The sequence below is a fragment of the Etheostoma spectabile genome, chromosome 11 (assembly GCF_008692095.1).
Source record: "Etheostoma spectabile isolate EspeVRDwgs_2016 chromosome 11, UIUC_Espe_1.0, whole genome shotgun sequence".
Classification (NCBI taxonomy): Eukaryota; Metazoa; Chordata; class Actinopteri; order Perciformes; family Percidae; genus Etheostoma; species Etheostoma spectabile.
In genome coordinates, this window is record NC_045743.1 from 16557437 (window position 1) to 16578389 (window position 20953).

Here is a 20953-nt window from a genome sequence, read left to right on the forward strand (position 1 = left end):
TGTTTCCCAAACGAACATGTATACAATCACATGTAATCAAATTCACAATGCATATGTATTTTTCTTGAATGTCACAGTAGGACATAAAATAATAAAACGAATGATGGTAGAAATCCATCTAGCTTCTTCCATTTCGGGGTGCAGGTGTTGGTCATGCTGGCTCACTGGGACACTCAACAGAGCCATTGTTAATGTTATTAGTAACACCTGTGCTTTTCCAATTATATAAGTCATAATTGTCTGTTGTGATAATAAAAAAAAGTCATACACACATTAGTCTTTTTAGTGCATCATTTAGGCCTACTTATCAATTATCCTATTCTTAATTTTTGAGCAAAGTGAGAGTCATGAAAATTATTGCATTTTAGCTGTGGGGAGGATCACTAAAGAAACCCCTGGAAAGTTAAAAGGCAGAAAGGTGAACCAGAAGAGTGAATGACAACTAAATCAGTTTATAGCTCACTTTTTCATATGTATAACCTTCACATGTTGGCTCAGTTTTCCAGTAGGCCTACATTAAACATGTAAAAAGAGTTGTGGGTCTCTGTGGCTATTGGCACAAAATTATTTGAGGAGATGTTTTGTTAGGCTGGCCTAATAGCATAATTTGCATAATAGCCTAGTAATATAGCAATAAGGACGCAAACATCTGAAAAGTATGGGTATTCCGATTTAGGTCATTGCTGATTTAGTTAAACAGGTCTTTTAATTAATTAAAACGATTAGTTTTCCATGATTCAACTTACAAAAACAAAACACACCTTTGCTTTAATTTATCCATTCAACTTCCCTGAAACGGCTAATTTGACAGGGCTGTCCCTTTAAAGAAGTCCGTTAAAAAGAAAGGAACGGTCCATTTCACAAAATAGGGGTCCCTATTCCCTGCATTGTGAGATTTCAAAATTTTAACATAAAAAAAAACATTATAAAGGAAAACGAACACGTTACTTTACAATTTTTCTCAAACAGCAATACATCACCTTGCATTGAAAACCAACATTTAATGGTTTAATGTCGTCATTAAAACGGCGCTCACCCCTTTTGGGCTTTTCTATTTATAGCATCAGCTGTTGCAATACAAAGATTAGCTATTCAACGTATTGTTTCGCAGATGTGGAGAGCACACTGCTGTCTGTGGCGAAAGAGCGGCGGTGGTGTAAAGGCGAGAAAGAGAGAGATGAGGACAAATATGTCGGTGTGAGGACGTTTCTTTGTGTCCACGACAGCGAAACTCATATCGGTAAGTAGCCTTCCTGCTGACAGAGAAGAGGTCGTGAATGCGAGCCTCTGTGTTCGTGGACAGTGCAGGCAACACCTCCCGTTAATGGGAAATCAACTACTCTCAGTACAACAACACTTTAACGTTACTGTATAGCCTAGCTAACTGTCACCAGGCTATTTAGCCCAATGGCAGCTCGGTAAACAGTCAAGGGAAGTTAGCTAGCTCGTTATAATTAAGTATGACTAATTGAGTATAGACGACTGTATTCAGTTTGCGGAAATTCCGTTTTGCAGCAAACTTAAAGAGAGAGATGAAGCTACCGAAATCCGTTATTCAGGGGCGGCTACTGTCGGTTTTCCATACGGCCGCGGAAACACGCGCACAAACACACACACGCACACGCACACACACACACACACACACACACACACACACACACCACACACACACACACACACACACACACACACACAGACGGGCCTTGTATCAAAAATGTTCTCGGGGGGACAAAACACAAAGTGCTTTTCTTTTATCGTATGTCGGATATGATGAAAGATTCCACGGGGTTTTTAGCAGCAGTAGCCTACAGCGGTCCGGCTTTGAAGCAACAATGGTGTGCAGATTTAACCGCTGGACGTAGAGATTCTTCATGTATCAAATCATAGGATGAGATCATTCAGAAGCACCTCAGTCTGCTGAAAGAAAACACACACACACACACACACACACACACACACACACACACACACACACACACACACACACACGCTAGTCACTGTCTGGGGACAGATCCCCCTATCCTTCCGTCATAACTTAATGGAAATGTCAAACCCTGCTGCTGCTGATGACGTTGCCTGTGAGAATAATAGGTAGTTTAATGTTGCATGCTGTTTCACAATTTTCCTAAAGGTTAATTGTGACCTTTGACCAGTGGGAATTACCTTCTGCTGTACCTGTAGATGCTGGGTTTCCCACCCAGGCGGGTCAGTATGTGATCTATTACATGTGTACGAAGCCTGGTATTACTCGTTCTTCAATAATGATTCCTGTGAGATTTAAATTGTCACTTGGATGTATATGGAGTCTTACTTAGGTGACCTCTGATATACGTCTAAGTGTGATAAAAGGTTGACCTACAGTGTTGAAAGGTAGGTTATGTGACCATAATGTATTTATGAGTGTTGTTAACCATGGCATGATCATGAACTGGAGTAGTACGAATAGGCTAAAAGATACATTATTCCATATTGTTCCAATAACTGGTCCAAATATTTTCACGTGGATAGTGATTTAGAGACTAAAGCAGCCAAACGACAAGTTAAAATAGTGATTTGCGTCCTGTTTCACTACACTAGTTGTTAATAAAAGCCTGCTCAGAATGATAAAATTAGACAACTAAACAGCGTTTGATTGATAACATGATGCTCATTTAATCATGATTTTACTGAAAGCTTGTAAACAATACCATGATAGTATTGAATTATTGCTTGGCCCTATGAGACTATGAAGACCATTTTGTGATGTGCTGACTAAAGGATATACACTACCACTCTTGTATGGTGGTAATGTTATTTTAAGTCTTATTTTTTATAATCAACCAGTCATTTGCAGCTTAAATACATAATAGTTCCTGTACAGTTACATTTACTTAATCATGCATTCATTGTCACTGATGCTGCTTCACTCATGACATCCTGTGTCCTGGTTGGAATTCCCAAATAGCCAGAAAGAAAAGTTAAGTATTAGAATTAAGGAATGGAAAGGTCAGAGTAGGAAATGCCCCCAGCAAGTCACAGAACATTAGAGAGATATTTGGGTTGTGTGTGTGAATGGCAGACTTATTCACTGAGAATTTCTTAAACTGACGTAGTATTGTGAAAAAAACGACATCAATATAATTTATGGCTAAATGGGTTCTCAAACAATGCTGAGCCTGGAGGCTATTTCAAGTTAGTCATTGGTGATGAGCCACAATCATGTGCGCTATTAAGCCCTCCGTTAGGCTATTTGCACTTTGTTTTCTCAGCCAAATGCTACACAGAGGGTCTTAAAGGTCCCATGGCATAAAAATGTCACTTTATGAGGTTCACTAACATTAATATGCGTTCCCCCAGCCTGCCTATGGTCCCCCAGTGGCTTGAAATGGTGATAGGTGTAAACCAAGCCCTGGGTATCTTGCCCTGCCTTTGAGAAAATAAAAACTCAGATGGGCCGATCTGGACTGAGGTCATAAGGGGCAAGATAACAGATCGACCCATCAAGGTTACCTCCCCTTTCTCTGCTTTGCCCGCCCAGAGAATTTGGCCCACCCATGAGAACACACACACACACACACACACACACACACACACACACACACACACACACACACACACACACACACACACCATACACCCACACCCCCCACACACATACACAACCAACCTCCTACCCTCCTTAAAAGCTACAGACTCAGAAATGGCACGTCCTAAGGAAAGCTCATTGTGGGACTGGCTCTAGTGGCTGTAATTCTGCACCATGGCTGAATTTTGGGAAAGAGACTTCAGATACAGTATTAGGGGACCACTAAGGTCTATATAAAAGAGAATTCAGACACAGTATTAGGGGACCACTAAGGTCTATATAAAAGAGACTTCAGATACAGTATTAGGGGACCACTAAGGTCTATATGAAAGAGACTTCAGATACAGTATTAGGAGACCACTAAGGTCTATATAAAAGAGACTTCAGATACAGTATTAGGAGACCACTAAGGTCTATATAAAAGAGACTTCAGATATGTTATTAGGGGACCATTAAGGTCTGTATAAAAGAGATTTCAGATATGGTATTAGGGGACCATTAAGGTCTGTATAAAAGAGACTTCAGATACAGTATTAGGGGACCACTAAGGTCTATATAAAAGAGACTTCAGATACAGTATTAGGGGACCACTAAGGTCTATATAAAAGAGACTTCAGATACAGTATTAGGAGACCACTAAGGTCTATATAAAAGAGACTTCAGATACAGTATTAGGGGACCACTAAGGTCTATATAAAAGAGACTTCAGATATAGTATTAGGGGACCACTAAGGTCAATATGAAAGAGACTTCAGATATGTTATTAGGGGACCATTAAGGTCTGTATAAAAGAGACTTCAGATATGGTATTAGGGGACCATTAAGGTCTATATAAAAGAGACTTCAGATACAGTATTAGGGGACCACTAAGGTCTATATAAAACATCCAAAGAGCACCATGTCATGGGACCTTTAAAGATCGGGGCATGAAGTCTGTCATCATTGGAGGAAATGTGATGAGGGGGCAGTTGACTTTCTTACCTCATTTTCTAAAATTGATCAACAGACATGTCCTCAGTAATTCAGTACAACAAGTTGCATGTTGAAATGAGTTTCAAGACATCTTAACATACAGTGTCATTAGCACTGCTGCTCAAATAGCCATTATTTAAAACACTGTCTCAGGAAGAAAACAACCTGGGACAATAAGACATATTGCAACTTACTGCACACTGAATTTGCAGTTCTGAGAAGGAAAAGCTAGAGATGTACATCTTCATCCAGAGAGACAAATTATTTTGTGACGAAAACATTAGGTATATTTGATGCCATGCTGGCAAACATGGTGGTAGTATATATATATATATATTCATGTGCATCTGGTTTTTGGCAAATATTGATGCTGGTAAAGAAATGTAAGGGTCCTTTTGTATTCGCTCCAGGTTACAGAAAATAAAGATAGCTGTCACAATTGAAGACTGGAGAGGAGGCTATTAAAGTGCACAACTTGTGTGTTTATTAACAAAACAACACCAAAAACATACTCAAACAAAATAAAAAAACAACTATTCAAACTATGGCAAAATACCCTCAAACAAAGAAAACAGCAACCTCTCAGCAAGCTGCCCATTCCTTCTCTTGCTCCCCTTCTCCTCCAAGCCCTATTAGCCCAGCCTCACCCAATTGGCACCTACCACTTGTACCAGTGGGTAGAGGGTGAGGCAAACTGAAGAAGTGAATGTTTTGAATGTGTAAAATACCATACCTGTAGAAAAATGTGAGTGCTGACATTCCTAGATATATATATATATATATATATATATAAAATATATACACTCAACGGCCACTTTATTAGGTACCCATGTAGTAACGGGTTGGACCCCTTTTGCCTTCAGAACTGCCTAAATTCTTGGTGGCATAGATTCAACAAGGTGCTGGAAGCTTTCCCTCAGGGAGTTTGGTCCATTTTGGACATGATGGCATCACACAGTTGCCGCGTTTTGTGGGGCTGCACACCATGATGCGAATTCCCGTTCCACCACATCCCAAAGATGGGTCTAATTGGATTGAGATCTGGTGAATGTGGAGGCATTGAGTACAGCCAATCATTGTCATGTCAAGAAACCAGTCTGTGATGATTCCAGCTTTATGACATGGCGCATTATCCCCCGCTGAAAGTAGCCATCAGAAGTGGGGGACATTATGGTCAAAAGGGATGGACATGGTCAGCAACAATACTCAGTAGGCTGTTGGCTGCAACGATGCTCAATTGGTACCAAGGGGCCCAAAGAGTGCCAAGAAAAAATTCCCCAAAAAACCCTGACAACCACCACCACCAGCTGAACCGTTGAACAAGCAGGGTGGATCCATGCTTCATGTTGTAGACGCCAAATTCTGACCCTACCATCCGACTGCGCAGAGAATCGAGACTCATCAGACCAGGCAAGTTTTTCCAATCTTCTATTGTCAATTTCGATGAGCTTGTGCAAATTTTTAGTCTCAGTTTCCTGTTCTATCGAAAGGAGTGGCACCGATGTGGTCTTCTGCTGCTGGGAGCCATCTGCCTCAAAGTTTGACGTACTGTGCGTTCGAGATGCTCTTCTGCCCACCTTGGTTGTAACGGGGTTTGGGTTTTTTGAGTCCCCTGTTGCCCTTCTATCAGCTCGAACCAGTCTGGCCATTTCCCTTTACCTCTGGCATCACAAGGCATTTCCGCCCACAGAACTGCCGCTACTGGATTTTTCTTTTTCGGACCATTTTCTGTAAACCCAGAGATGGTTTTGCGTGAAAATCCCCGTAGATTAGCAGTTTTGAAATACTCAGGGCCAGCCCTTCTGCACCAACAATCAGCCACGTCAAAGTCACTCAAATCACCTTTTTTCCCCCTACTGAGGGTCGGTTTGAACGCAGGAGATTCTCTTGACCAGTCTACATGCCTAAATGCCCCTGGGGTGGGCCGCCATGTGATTGGCTGCTTTAGAAATTAAGTGTTAACGAGCGTTGGGGCAGGTGTACCTAAAAGTGGCGGGATGTATAATTTTACCGCTTTCAAAAACCAAACTCTTTCAAATTCAATTGCTGCAACATTTTGTTCTACACTTTGATTCCCCCCCCCTCCCTACAAAGGCCTAAAGGAAAAATGCATGCACCTTTAATTCATTTTTAGCATGGCGAACCTGGGGTACATAGAAGGGGGGGCTTTTGGGTTTTTAAAAAAGGTCACCAAAAATCCTCATTCGTCAACAGTTCATGTTAAAGGGGCCAAAATCCAAAAATTTCCCCCAACCTGCCCCCAAACCTAAACCTTTCAGAAAGAAGACCTGGACAATAAGACTATAGACGCAATTCGCCCTCATGCGGTTCGAGAAGGAAATCTGAGATGTACACTCATCCAGAGAGACAAATTATTTTGTGACAAAACATTTAGGTATATTTGATGCCTGCTGCAACATGGTGGTAGTATATATATATCTATAGTCCATGTGTCTCTGGTTTTGGAAACTATTGATGTGCGTAGAAGAATGTAAGGGTCCTTTTGTTTCGCTCCAGGTTACCAGAAAATAAGATAGCTGTCAAAATTTGAAGACGGAGAGCTATTAAAGTGCAAAACTGTGTGTTTATTTTACAAAACACACCAAAACAACCAACAAATAAAAAACAAATATTCAACTATGGCAAAATACCTCACAAACAAACAGCACCTCTCAGCGCGCCCATTCCTTCTTTTGCTCCCTTCTCCTCCAAGCCCTATTCCCCAGCCTCACCCAATTGGCACCTACCACTTGTACCAGTGGTTAGATGGTGAGGCAAACTGAAGATGTGAAGGGATTTTTGAATGTGTAAAATACCATACCGAGTAATGGAAATGTGAGTGCTGAATTCCTAGATTATAAATATAATATATATATATATATATACACATGCTTACACAAACACAAACATCATTTCAAAATTTCAATTGCTGCACCTATTTTGTTCTACACTTTAGGATTGCCCAGCCCCTCCCTACAGAAAGGACCTAATGAGGCAAAACTGCATGCACTCTCTTCAATTAAGCTAGTGAGCAGCTGATCTACCCCCCACATCGCAGGCAGAACCACAGCAAAACCCGAACCCGAACAGACCTATATCAAATAATAAAGTAACAAATGGTGGTTTTCCACTGCGTGGTATCTACTCGACTCGCCTCGACTCTACTCGCCTTTTTTGGTTTTCCATTACGAAAAAAAGTCCCTGGGACCCTCTACCAGGTAATTTTTTTTTAGTACTAAAAAGTGAGTCGAAGTTCCAAGTGAGCTGAGGCGATACCAAAAGGTGACGTGGAAGCCTGCAGACTGCTGGTTGGTCGGATCACTGCGTTTATAGCAAACAAGAGTATGGAGTGTGTGTCCAGAACAAACGGGACATTTAAAAAAAATCTAGCCAGACACCGACAGATTATTGACTCTCTGCACTATTCTCACTTTTCAACTGTTCAATATTAAGGGCTATTAGGGGCTTTATGTTGTTTCCAATATTGCACACTGTTATTTAAAAAAAAAATAAAAAAAGACAATTTATCAATGAAAAGTTTTTATTTAGCTTTTCAAGTAGCGCATTAAACCCTGGTTGCTAAATCATGGTTGCTAAAGTTCATGTACTTTATATAACGCTAACGTATAGTAAATACTGACCGGGGCCCCTAACACATGCAAATGTTAGCTAACGTTACCGGAAACTTAACTTACCCTTTTGTGTCGGTGAACAACCGTCATGTCGACGTCTGAACTCCGTCGGAATTCCCAATCTCCTGTTTTTTTTAGCAGTGATTTTTGTTGCTTCCTTCAGCGTCTTTTGAAACAAAACATTTCTTCTGGCTGTGGCGAGTAGCCGACGTGCTGTTGTGAGTCACGTTGAAAATTACATCATCACGCGTAGCTATGGTGACCAGCCACGCTGAGGCGTTACTCATTTTGCAATGGAAAACGGACGCAGAATGTGTCGAGCCGAGTCGTGGCGAGTCAAGGCGAGTCAAGTCGAGCTGGTACCAGCTGTGGAAAAACGCCAAAAGAAACTAAAACATTACACTCGAATTAAGGATTCAGTAGACACAAAACAATGTTAATTTTGGGAACATAGGCTAGTGAAAAGGAGAAAGGCAGCCTTTTCACAATGCCCTTCATCAAATTATTGCTTTCATTTCAGCTGTCTTGGGGACAAGAAACAGCAACCTGCCTCTCCTAAGTTGGAAACCCAGTTCCCCCAAAAAGTCAGGCTTTCACTATTTAGCAGCTTAAAGCTTTAATACATTTTGAACTCTGTGAACTGTGTCTTTACACCTCCTTTGAATGATTGATGAGCATTGATATCAATGCTACAGTACAGGCCGGGGTGTGCACCACTGCGTTCCTCCTTATATCTGTTCTGTGAGTTGTGTTGCTGCTTTGTTCCCATGTGAAAAAGGAAGTCCCTTCATCCCTTCCCAAGGCAGCAACCAACAGCTTCTCAAGATCCCAGAGACGCTGAATACAAAGTCCAAAACACACCAGCTGCTTCTGTTATTTTATGTAAAACCACTAACCTGTAGAATAAGGTTGGTGTAGGGGACACTCTGTGGATTGACAGAATATGTCACTGGTCACATTGGATGAAGATAAACTTATTATAGAGACTGGCTCTTCAGTTCAGGAATCAAGTGAAACAACATAAAAAAGAAGGTTTGTAGAATTATTTCCATGCTTTGTAACAAGGTGTAAAAACCTTATATATAGGGGTGCACAATTCAGAAAATGTGTGGATTCAGTATCGATTTTTAGGCTCAAGATTTGATTCAAAATCAATTTTCGATTCAAAAACGATTCTCAATTAAAAAAAAAAAAAAGATTCACATTATGTACATGTAGTTACTTTTCCCATGCGATAGTGAACACGCCATCCCAAAAAATAAATAATATTAATCAATTTCTGGAAATCTATGAATCGATTTTGAATCAGTGAGACTAAATCGATTCATGAATGTGAATCCTTTTTTTTGCACATTCCTACTAATATATCTGCTGTGCTGCAATGGCTGTGTTTCGGTGTGATGTAAAGCAGATTTGAAAGATTTGAAAGATTCTTCTGATTTCTCTGAACACTGGGTTTGCTACAAAAAAGAAATATGGAAAGGAATGCTATTTCCTAATGTGAATGATTGCTGTTTTTGAGTTCAAGTTGGTTCTGTCCGACATTTTCAGCAAAGGCCAAAACATAACAACAAAAGACAAGTTTACAGCCATCAATTTAAGAGTGGGGCTGAGTGGCTTGACCATTTTGACAAGTCATGGCCAGATTGTTTAGGGCAAATCTTAAATTTGTTGCCTTCTACTCTCTGCTATCTCTTATTCCAACCCTGTCTCCTGTAAATTATGTTGCTATATTACTAAATTGTTTTCCCATTTATGTGCTGCAAAACAAAATCAGCTGATCTATGAGTATAAAGTGCAGGACACTGACACCAGAATGAGGGGTGCGCATCCTGAGTCTGTGGTTAGATACAATAATATAGTATATATATTATTATAGTATATATATAGTAGATATAGCAACAAAAAGCACTTTGGTCAGGTTTAGGGGAAGATCGTGGTTTCAGTTAAATGTTACACGTAAGGGTGTCTTGTGGCTCGGAGGTAGAGTGGTCGCCCCTTAACCACGAGACTGGCAGTTCAATCCCGTGCTTCTCCAGCTAGCATGTTGCTCCTTGGCTGCGGTGCATAAAGCTGTCTACTGCGCCTTATACTAGGATGGGTTAAACTGCAGGAACTAAAATTTCACTACATTATATTTTGTTTTTTTCTAACACATTGTGTCTCATGCTTAAAGTCCCTGTGGTTTGTTTTTGTATTAAACCAAGACCATAGGCTTTCCATAAGCGACAAATGAACAAAAGAGAGAATTTGGGCGGGAGAAAATTGCTGCTATAGTAAATGCGTAAGTTCCAATATAGTGTATTCATATCTTATTCAATCATAAGTATAATATAATGTTGAATTTATAATCTATTTCTTTTAGGTGCCATCGTGCGGGTGAAAAAGTCCTAGGCCTACTAATCCCATTCTGAGGCTGCAGCATCATCATTAACAGAATTATTATTCATAATCTTTTATTTCAAAGGGTTTACATCCTTCACCTGCAATACTGTAGAACTCCTTTTTAATGGCTCTTACTGGTTTGTGCCCAGGGAACACCACAAAAACATTTCAGAGCAAGTCACACTCTTCTGACGACTCTGCAAGATTTCTATTAAATCATGATATTACATAATAGGTTATTGACGCAAAATATGGGCAGTTACTTTTTATGAAAGTTGCTCTTTCAAAGAGGCACTTGATCATGCCACTGAGGGTTGATAGCTATTAGCTGTCTAACGTGCATCTGTAGGTCCATATTGTATACATTTATTGTATTCTCACCATGCTGCATTTTTATAAAAGATGATAAGCTGGTTGCGTGTCACATCACCCAGACGCCATGTTGACAAGAGTATTAAATACTTGATCAGAAAAAATATGTGTGATTAATCACACTTAAATGCTTGAATTAATTGACAGCCCTAACAGCTACACAGTGTTGTATGAGCTCCATTTCCCCTGAACATAATACACGAAACAACAGATTTTAGGTGAATGTATTTTTAGGAGTAAAAAGCCATTTTAGTTTAGATGAAAGGCCAAATCTGAGAGGAAAGGATTAGCTCATTGCATCAGTGTGAACATTGCAAGGGTTGCATACCATTCTGTAAGCATGTCCTCATGCAGCATTGGTTGGCGCTCTAAAACATGATTTGGAAAGCCATATAGCCAGTCACAATGGTCAGGTGACTAACCTTTGTTGGGCAGATATGTTAATCAAATTTTCTCCAATCCCAAATTTGGTTTAAACCAGTGTCTGTGGATTATTTTAGTCTCGGAAGGGTGAGTAATGTTTCAGATAATTGCGCACTCCACCAAGTAGATCCACAGAGGGAAATGCTGACACACACAAAACAAGGTTGTGACCTGACTTGGCTTCAGCTAGGCCCCACCAGCAGTGGCCGGTGGCAGGTACTGTGGTTTCACGGTGCTTCGCAAGCTGTTTTTCTTCACAGCACTAAAATGTGCATAAGGCGGTGCCATGTGAAATGGTATAGACATTCACTTGTGTGCGGTTTTATGACCGCCAGCCAACTAACTGACTGAAGAGGCATGTTAACATCAGGAATGTGGCTTGGAAACTCTTTGCCCAACCTGGCTGGCTGACTGCTGTTAACTGACTGATTGGCTGGCTGGCTTTGGAAAGGAAGGAAACGTCTTCCTTCCCACTATTGTGCTGGGCAGGAAAGGATGGACTGTGGCCAGCTGACAGCTGTTTCCTGGTGGATGAAGGAGGAATGGGTGCGTGGGTGGGTGGTGGTGCTGTGCCAGAAGTGAGTAAATGTGCTTGTAAACTGTTTTTGACAGTTGCTAAATGTTCATGAAAACTCGAAATCTGAAGGTTTCAGAGTAAGATGGAGTATATTTGTTATTTTTCAAATTTGTTAAATTTTAAATTTGTATGAACACTGTGATTGGCTTGACTTAAAGGGTTGTATACGTAAGTGGTTTGCATGTTATAACACTTACTACAAATCACATATACTTAAAGGGACATTTCACTGCTGGAAAGATGAATTGTATTTAACCGGGTCATTTATGTAGTAGGGGCTGGTCACCGTAGCAGGCAAAGCTTGCTTAGTATGTTGAGTATTCCGTCTGTAATAAGGTTATCTGCATATTCTCCGATGTGTAGGCTACCAATGTATCCCGGTGGTACGCATGTGCGGTAGTTTGAATGCACATAATTGAATGCACATAATAGCTACAAGATGGCTGACACTCGACTCCGGCTAGGCTAGTGACAGTCTCACCCTCTGTTGGCAGGTTGAAAACATGCGGAACTAGGTGGCTGTATTTCATAGCCTCTGGGCAAAAATGTCTCTGACTCTTAATGACGTCTTTTTCTTTTCTTTTTTTGTTTTATCAGAGGCTTTTTTTCCAGACCGACAATACAGAGGACATGAGGACATGAGGGAGGGAAACACATTCATTCGGAAGTACTACTGGGTTTCTACTGATACAAAGCTCAATGCTAATCGTTAAAATATCCCTTTAACATTACTCCTAAAATGATTTATAGATTTCCTATCTTCCTAGTTTTCTTGTAAGTTACATTAACATTCAGTGTTTCCCACCAAAATGCTTTTGTTTCCTCAAGGCCTTACTAAAGTGTTAAATACATTTCTTTCCTCAACTACATCCACAAATCATTTTTTTTAATATTATAAATCATTAATAGAAAACATCCACAATTTGTTAGCTTACGTCTATATTGTATTCATGGTAAATTAAGATTTTGGTTGGTATATAATTTGTTGTATGTTTATTGTTATTGGGCCCCCTCCGAAAAGCTTTTAGTAGGTTATTTGGGGTTCCCCATTTCACACGACCTGCATATGATCATTGCACCTCCTGAAATTGTGTTTAAAGATACAATGATGATGTGTGAAATAAGCAAAACAAATACTAGTCTTGCACAATAGTGTAAAACCACCAACAGGAATGTGTATTGTGCGTCTGCATGCATGCCTACGAGGACGGACGTGCACAAAATGGGGACCCAGTCATAAAGAACATTGGCCCAATAGCACTACAAGTGTTCAAAAACTCCACAGCATACCTTTATGTTAAACCTAGATTTGGCAGTTTGGGCGCCATGACTATTTTAACCAAGTTGAACGGAGCCCATTCCAGTCTGGGCTAGTTGCAATTGGTAGTCAAGAGATAAATCACATGGTGCTTGGTTTTAATTATTATAATCATAGTCTTACTTTTGATACGTTATTTTTTAGACATGTTTGAATTATATGTCTTGAAACAGAACTATGAATATCATGTAGAAGGAAAAATAGTAAAAAAAATGTAGCCAAGGGCGCCTGGGTAGCTCACCTTGTAGAGGTTTACTCCTTGACGCAGCGGCTGCCGGTTCGACCCCGACCTGTGGCCCTTTGCTGCATGTCATTCACCTTTTTCATGACTTCTGCTGTCCTATAAAATAAAGGTGTAAAATGGCCACACAAAAAAACTAGTCAAAAATGGGGCAAGCAAGGTAAAATTGTGGTGTCTATTGTGTCAACACAGCACCATATTGTACCATTTATTGTCCTCGTGTACCCTTGCTTCCTCTCCCTTACTCTTCTGTTTCGGATTTCTCTCACCCTCTTCTCCGCTCTGTTCTCTTGCTTTCCTCCCATGTCTCGTTCTATCTGTAGCTCTCCCTTCTCTTTGTGGGAGGCAGTTGTGGTGTGAGCTTTTTGCCACAAACATACACACATATTAAAGCTCCTATGCAGTATCTCTGTATTTATGCAAGACTTTCAAAAAATGGCAGAGTCTGATAATTAAAAAAAAGTTGAGTACTGTACACATTGATCCCTTAGATGTAAGCACAGAATGCATCTTAATTATTTGCAAATGTTTAAATAGATTTTCCTACATTGAGCTTCAACTGTACTTCACTTGTGGAAAAAAAGAATCTTCTTCTGTTAAACCACTCATATTCTAGCAAGATGGATGTTTATTTTTGGTTTCAAAAGGCCATAATTACAAACTACAGTTATCTGTCTATGTCGAAGCCATCACATTTCTCTGCTGGTTCCGTGGTTATACTGGGTTACTAAGAGTTGACATCATTAGCCTGGTTTCTGCCAAACCAGGCTCACCAGGCTTGTTTTAGCTGCTTTTCCATACAGCTGTGATATTCATTCTGTGAGTGGCTTTGATTTCAGCCAATGGCGCGAGGAGTGGTTTTCTAAAAGGCCGGTCTGTTGCATGCAATCCTTCATCCAACCACTTCTATTGTGTCTACTGCTTCAGTTACTGTTCTTACTTATGCTATATTTAAAACATGTCAGCTTACAAACAATATGACAATGCTGTTGCCAATAGCAGTAGGCCTAAGGTACAAGCCTGACTTGACAAATACGGCTGCATTTCCTGTAAATGCTTCACAGTAAAAGCTGTTTGTGGTTTTCCAGCGGGAAGCTCTTAATATGAAGCAGCAGCTGCAGGAAATGTTTTGCTTTGCATAAGCGGTGTGGCCCTGTGGAGTTAAAAAAAAAGAAAAAAGGTTGTGTTAACATTCAATGTTACTTAACAAAACAAACTGGATGGATCCTTCAGCTCCATCAAATGTGTTGAACTTATTTTCTTCCTTGTAACATTTGCAAAGGCGATATTTGAAATCCGCATGTTTCAGCCTGCTAGCAGTCTCCTTCCCTGTCTTTGCTGGTGCATTGCTCTATATCGTGACATGTTACTGCCACCTGTAGATCACCTGTAGATCAGTGCGTTAGCCGTGAACCATTGGCAGGAGTGTGACCGTACTGTAGGTCAGTCTGATCTCCTGCTTTTAAAACCAAAGTAAAAATACATATGATTACAGCTTGGCACGCCGTGGCTGGGCGAAGGTTTGGCTGGCGGGAACTGTGCTTGCACACAAGTAGAAGTACGTTTGCAAGCCTGTGATTGAATGCACAGTAGGGCTGCAGGATATGAGGAAAATATGCGATAACATTGTTGAATATCATGATAATGATATTACTTACAATACTGTATATAAGTGTTCTCAGTTTTGCATTTCTGCCGCCTTCCATATTCTGCTAAATTCAGTTCCTCCAGGCCTTTTTTTTTTTTTGGTTGTTGTTGTTTGATTTTGCAATAAAAGTTACAATGTCTTTTGTATGTTAGTTGCAATGAAGTTGCAGGAGACAGTGAAAGTTGCGATTTTTTTTCTTTTTTTTTTTTTTTTTTTTTTTTGTAAAGTTTTTAAAATAAAAAGGAAAGTTGTTTTGGGGAGAACAAAACTACTCTGGGCTGAGTTAACCTTATCAAAAAAGCTCAGGATGCTGCAAATGTTGGTATAGTATAAAAATTGGATTGGTGGATTTAAGATAAAAAATAATTTACTGAATGAATCAAATTTGAAAATGTGTGTCAGTGGCTTGTTGATCTTTACATTGTTTGTTCATTAGTTAGTTAGTCTGAAATGTTTTGCACGGCCGTTCACTGTACGTTTTGTTGGTAAATGTGAGATGGAAGAGTCCCACACCTCTCGTCTTCATATCAGATACAAGGAAATTAATTTGGCCACGTACGTTAGACGTCAACCCGTTCTCACTCCTGCTTGGTCAGCGGCTCTCAGCGTCACATACTGATACAAAGTCTGGCAATGCCGGACTGCTGGGATTAGTTGAAGTCGTAGGAAACTCTGGTCATTGGTCAAATTTGTGAGTCGTACCAAAGTCACAGTGATTGGTTGAAGACGCGTGAATTGGCATGATCGCATCCCAAAAAATCCTGGAGGGACTTTAAAATTCAACAAATTGCTTGTTGAATTTAAAAATTGAAAGCAAATCATTTCAAACATTCTTTTATTTAACAAATTAAATATTGGAATTGACTAGAAAAGGCACCACTAACAATAAGTGACGTTGGCCCTTTAAATTGTAGTTTTCTACTAACAATTTCTTTCAATTAACACAGAAAATCTGTCTTTCAGCATTTCGCGACGGCGATACAGAATAGGATATATTGTGCAGCCCTAATGCACAGACACAAAACATGTTCAAAACTTTAGTAACAGACATAAATTTGTAAGTCTACACAACTACTGTTGAAGATACAAAACCCTGTTTTCAAGTACACCTTTTTGAACAATATAATATTCCATAGATTCTGCCCATTTTGGATACATACACAAGTCAATACAGCAGTCCCTGTCAGATGCAGTTTCTGTAAAGGCTGTTAGACTTTAGCTCCAAGTCAATTATTCCACTTCAACATGTTTTTGCGGGAACCTTTTCACTCTTCCGCCATATTGCAAAGCCATGTCCAGCTGTCATTGTGCTTGTTGTCTTTCTCTGGTGGGTGCAACTGTGAAAATATGTGTTTTAGGTGGGCTAAAGGTGGCGCTGAACTCTCTCTTTTGGCCTCTCTTTCTCTATTTTTTTTACTATTTTTTTCCCCTATGTTTTTTTCTTTGATCCACAACTCCTAGCTGTAGTCTGTGGTCTCCATGGTGATGAGCAAGCAGCTGCAACAAAAAGCCTAAACTCATCCCTCCCTTGTTTTCTATCCCTCTGTCTATTGTTCCCTTCCATCTCTGTTGTCAATCTCTCTCTCTCTCTCTCTCTCTATTACTCTCTCTCTCTCCCCTCCTTTTTCAGCCAGGTGTGTCTCCATAGCCACCTACTAGCCTACTTCTCACCGTTACCACCACTGTCAAGGTAGCAATGGCAACCAGCGCCCTGCCAAGTGACAACCTGCCAACGTACAAGCTGGTGGTGGTGGGGGATGGTGGGGTTGGGAAGAGTGCCCTCACCATCCAATTTTTTCAGAAGATCTTTGTGCCAGACTATGATCCTACGATAGAGGACTCGTATCTTAAACACACAGAGATAGACGGACAGTGGGCAATACTGGATGGTGAGTAGAAATGTATTCATTTGCATGTGAAATTAACCAGACAGCAGTCAAGTACGATCCTATCTCCCTAATCTTCTGTCTTATTTTTTAATTATCTTTTGGTTTTAATAATAATTATACAGTTTATTTATGGGCGCCTTTCTGGACAATCAAGGCAACCTTACATGACAATAAAACATGTCCACCATTGACCAATGAGTGAAAATTTGTTTTTAATGTTCTTTTTTAGCCTTTAAATTCATTCCAGTGGTAGCTGCTTCTTCCGCTGAGCAAACCATGGTATTGCAATTCCCTGCAAGAAAATGAACGGCATTAAGATATGGCCACTGCTGTGGTAGTTGCTTGTGAGCCTTCCCTCAATAAATAATTTAATTTATGTTGGAAATATATAAAGTTGTGAAAAGTCATAGAGGAAACAAACTCTTATTCTTAACATGTCATTGCAAAAACAGGTCACAATAACAAAAAATTGCACAATGTCATTCTTCAATGATTTCTGCAATCTGGGTCAGTTTGTATCCGTTAGTAAATAAATGTTACAATGCTTTTGGTTAGGAGTTCAACAATTCATATTTGTAATAACACTGACTCTTTATGGCCGCTTTGAAAGGTCTTAGCATGCTTGATGAGAACCTAATTAATTAAGTAGAATCAGAAATGCAGGTGGTGCAATAAGAAATAAAATAAATGTGACATGAAATGCCTAATTGCCATTGCAATTAAACAATAAATGACATATTTATTGTCTGTATATTTAGTAGGAAAGGTAGTCAAAATTGTATGCTTATTTACTTAGACAAGATATGAAGTACGCTAAAAAAGCCATTAAAAGAGACACCCTTCCATTTAAAGTAATACAAGCTTGTGTTCTCTATATCTCGGAAGTGCTGGACACAGCCGGCCAGGAGGAGTTCAGTGCGATGAGGGAGCAGTATATGAGGACAGGAGATGGCTTCCTTATCGTCTTCTCTGTGACAGACAAAGCCAGCTTTGAACATGTCGACCGATTCCATCAGCTCATACTACGGGTCAAAGACAGGTGGGTCACAACAGCTCAACTTAGCATTGCATAGCATAAAGCACAATTTTTCCATGCACAAACATAACAAAGGACAATGGATGATGTGGTAATGATTAGGACATTCCTAGTGTATATACAAAACTCATGTTCAATGACTTTTTTTTTATGGTTTAATGCAAACCATCATTTACACTGCTGAAAATCAAATTACAGAATGCCTGGACAATAATTCCCCTTAGAAATCCCCAATTATTTGGAAGTGAAAACATAAGAGAATGCACCCAAATGTCTAATACATCAACCGTTGCATTGAAAATCTGTGTGTAGAACTAATGGTTAATTTAATAAGTCAAAGCTTCCGCACCCACAAGCCAAAGTTGCCAAAAGAAGAAGTAGCTCTGTCAGATGTAATAGACATTTAAAATATGAAAAAAATGGAGATTTGTTTACTTCTGACCACTGATGTTGTTTTCCCTTTTTGAATTCCATTCTTGTGATTGAGCTGCATTAAAAGGTTTTTATCTAAACTGTTCTAAATATTAAATGTATTTGAAAGAGTATTTGTCCTCGTATAAGGCCAAACTTTGCCTGCTGCAGTCAGTTTTGATGACTTAGCACGGTTCAGTCGACGCCAGCGGGTAGTGTTGTCACATGTTTCACATTACTCTAGAATGGTTAATATCGGGATCAGGCCCCTGCTTCACTTTCTTTAAGCTGCAGACCAGTTGGGCAGAACATCACATTTGTTTGCGATGTTCTAATCCTTTGTACTGTGAATGTCAGTTGTGAGAGAAGAAAGACAACTGTTCTCTGACAGTGACAATACAACTGAGCTTGAGATGAAACAAAAATAGAAACTGGAACTGAGCAAGTTGCCAAATATCCATATTTAGTGGTGCTGTACTGTAGCTCTCTTTTTTCTGCAAGATTTTAATGTTGACACTTCTCAGACAATGTGTGAAGCATGTGATCTTTCTAATCTAAATGTAAACCTAACAGGTCTTTTGAATAGTCTTTAGACCATGAGTCACATTTTATCACTCTTTGAAACCACTGCAAGTGTTTTTGGAAATGCATTATTGAGTTACGCAGCAGTACCTGATATGTGTGTGTGTGTCCTACCCTCTCAGGGAGGCCTTCCCCATGGTGCTGGTGGCAAACAAAGTGGACTTGGTCCATCTGAGAAAGGTCACGGCAGACCAGGGCCAAGAGATGGCTGCAAAACATAATGTAAGTAGGGAACCTTGTTGTAATTGAGTTTCTTACAAGAGGTTTCACATAAGCATGTGTGTACTACAGAGACTAAAGACAATGAAGTGAGAGGAATGATCATTGCTCACAGAGTTGTGTCCTCGAATCTGAAATCTAAATCTAAATAAAACCCAATGGAATTAGCACCAAAAGGTTCATTTGGTTTCCACAGCTGAACCGTAGACTATTCTCACCCATGTATAACTAACAAAAAGAACAACTTGATGATACAGACTCCGACTACGTCTACAAAATGCGGTCTTCATGTGAAATCATTTGGGTTCATATTAGCAGGTCATTTTTACCTCTGTCATACGTTGAACACAGCATGACCATTGAGGTGGGCAGAAGGAGGCAAATGTGAGTGTGGAATAAAGCCAGAAAGTTGTGCTTTCTGTAATCTGCCAAAAGGATCATTTCTATACAGAATGCACCAATTTTACTGATCAGGGAGAACTTGTGTAGTTAAATAAGTTTTGTCCAGAAGGAATTCAAGGGAATTGGCAACTCACTCTGACACAGGCACTCAAGCCCGCTAATTCCAGGGATGTGACGCCTTGTTTTTTTTTGATTGCTAAACGACACTGGGCACAACTGAAGCCACATTTGCAAAACTACAGTCAGCATTACCAACAGTCACCTAAAACTAAACTGTTCACATCAGCTGCAAAACTCATTCCAAGCAAACCAACACGTCTCAAAACAGGCTCAGTGCAGCCAAACAATCCTCACTGAGAGAACACACACTGTCACTCAGAACACACTGAGTAAAAACACCAATACAGAAAATAGTATTACAGTTTGAACAATTGAGGTGACTCATCAATTTGCTTCAATATAGTATTTTGTCTCTAGTAATTTATAGAATTTTGGAGAGAAAAAAAAGTAAGAAAGAATACTGTGACTATTCCTGCCTCTCTCCAGCGGTTTCTTCATCACATTGGATGTCTGCATCCTCTCTAAATACTAATGAATGTGGTGTTGACACTGCTTTCTTCTCCATTATTTTCTGAAAAACAGTAAGAATATAGTTTTACTATAGTACAGGTAGTGTTTTTCACTTTTTTATAGCTGTGTATATAACCTCAGAAATCTTACCTGGACATGTTGGTATTTTTTGCTCTTTCTTTCATTTCTCATAGTCAAAGTCTGCTTTATTGTCAATTTCTTCACATGTCAAGACATACAAAGAGATCGAAATTACGTTTCCCTCTATCCCACGGTGTAGACAAGACATATTTTACCAATTAGGTCCACAGACAAACATAACATTCAAGTAAACAATATAAAAAAGTAAAACTAAGAAGGCACATACAATGAGGAAAAAAGAGCAGCAATATTTGAGTTAAAAATGTGCAATTATGCATACAGTCGACAGTCAATGTAATGTGCAAAAAGTCAGGCGGTAGCATAGTGGTGCCAGTTGTGGCACATTCCTCTCAGATGTTATAGGGTTGTTTAGTTCTTTTTTGGTGGGTGTGGAAAAAAAAACTGATCTTAGATTTCTCTATATAGTACCTAGTCTAAAACAGGACATCTGCTTTGACTTTCAGTTAAAATTGCAATCGGCAGTGTTTGAAAGTCACCAGACAGAAATCTATTCTGTTTTGAGTGTGTGCTTAACAGTTGTGAGAGTAGCGTGTTAGCATTGGAACAAAG

General features: G+C 39.7%; 1 protein-coding gene across 3 annotated transcripts in view; it reads left to right on the forward strand.

The window, feature by feature from the left end:
• The first annotated feature begins 1068 nt into the window (after positions 1 to 1068).
• The window catches only part of mrasa (muscle RAS oncogene homolog a), a 40015-nt gene continuing 20130 nt past the window's right edge, over positions 1069 to 20953 (forward strand). For 2 of the 3 annotated variants that reach the window (XR_004334131.1, XM_032529917.1), the window contains exons 1-4: positions 1069 to 1240; positions 16764 to 17022; positions 17908 to 18061; positions 19174 to 19273. Coding sequence is in view for 2 of the 3 variants with exons in the window: in XM_032529917.1 (XP_032385808.1) it covers positions 16830 to 17022; positions 17908 to 18061; positions 19174 to 19273 (447 nt within the window). In the remaining variant the exon portion in view is untranslated. The remainder of the gene's footprint in view (positions 1241 to 16763; positions 17023 to 17907; positions 18062 to 19173; positions 19274 to 20953) is intronic. The other variant, XM_032529918.1, reaches the window with a different exon arrangement.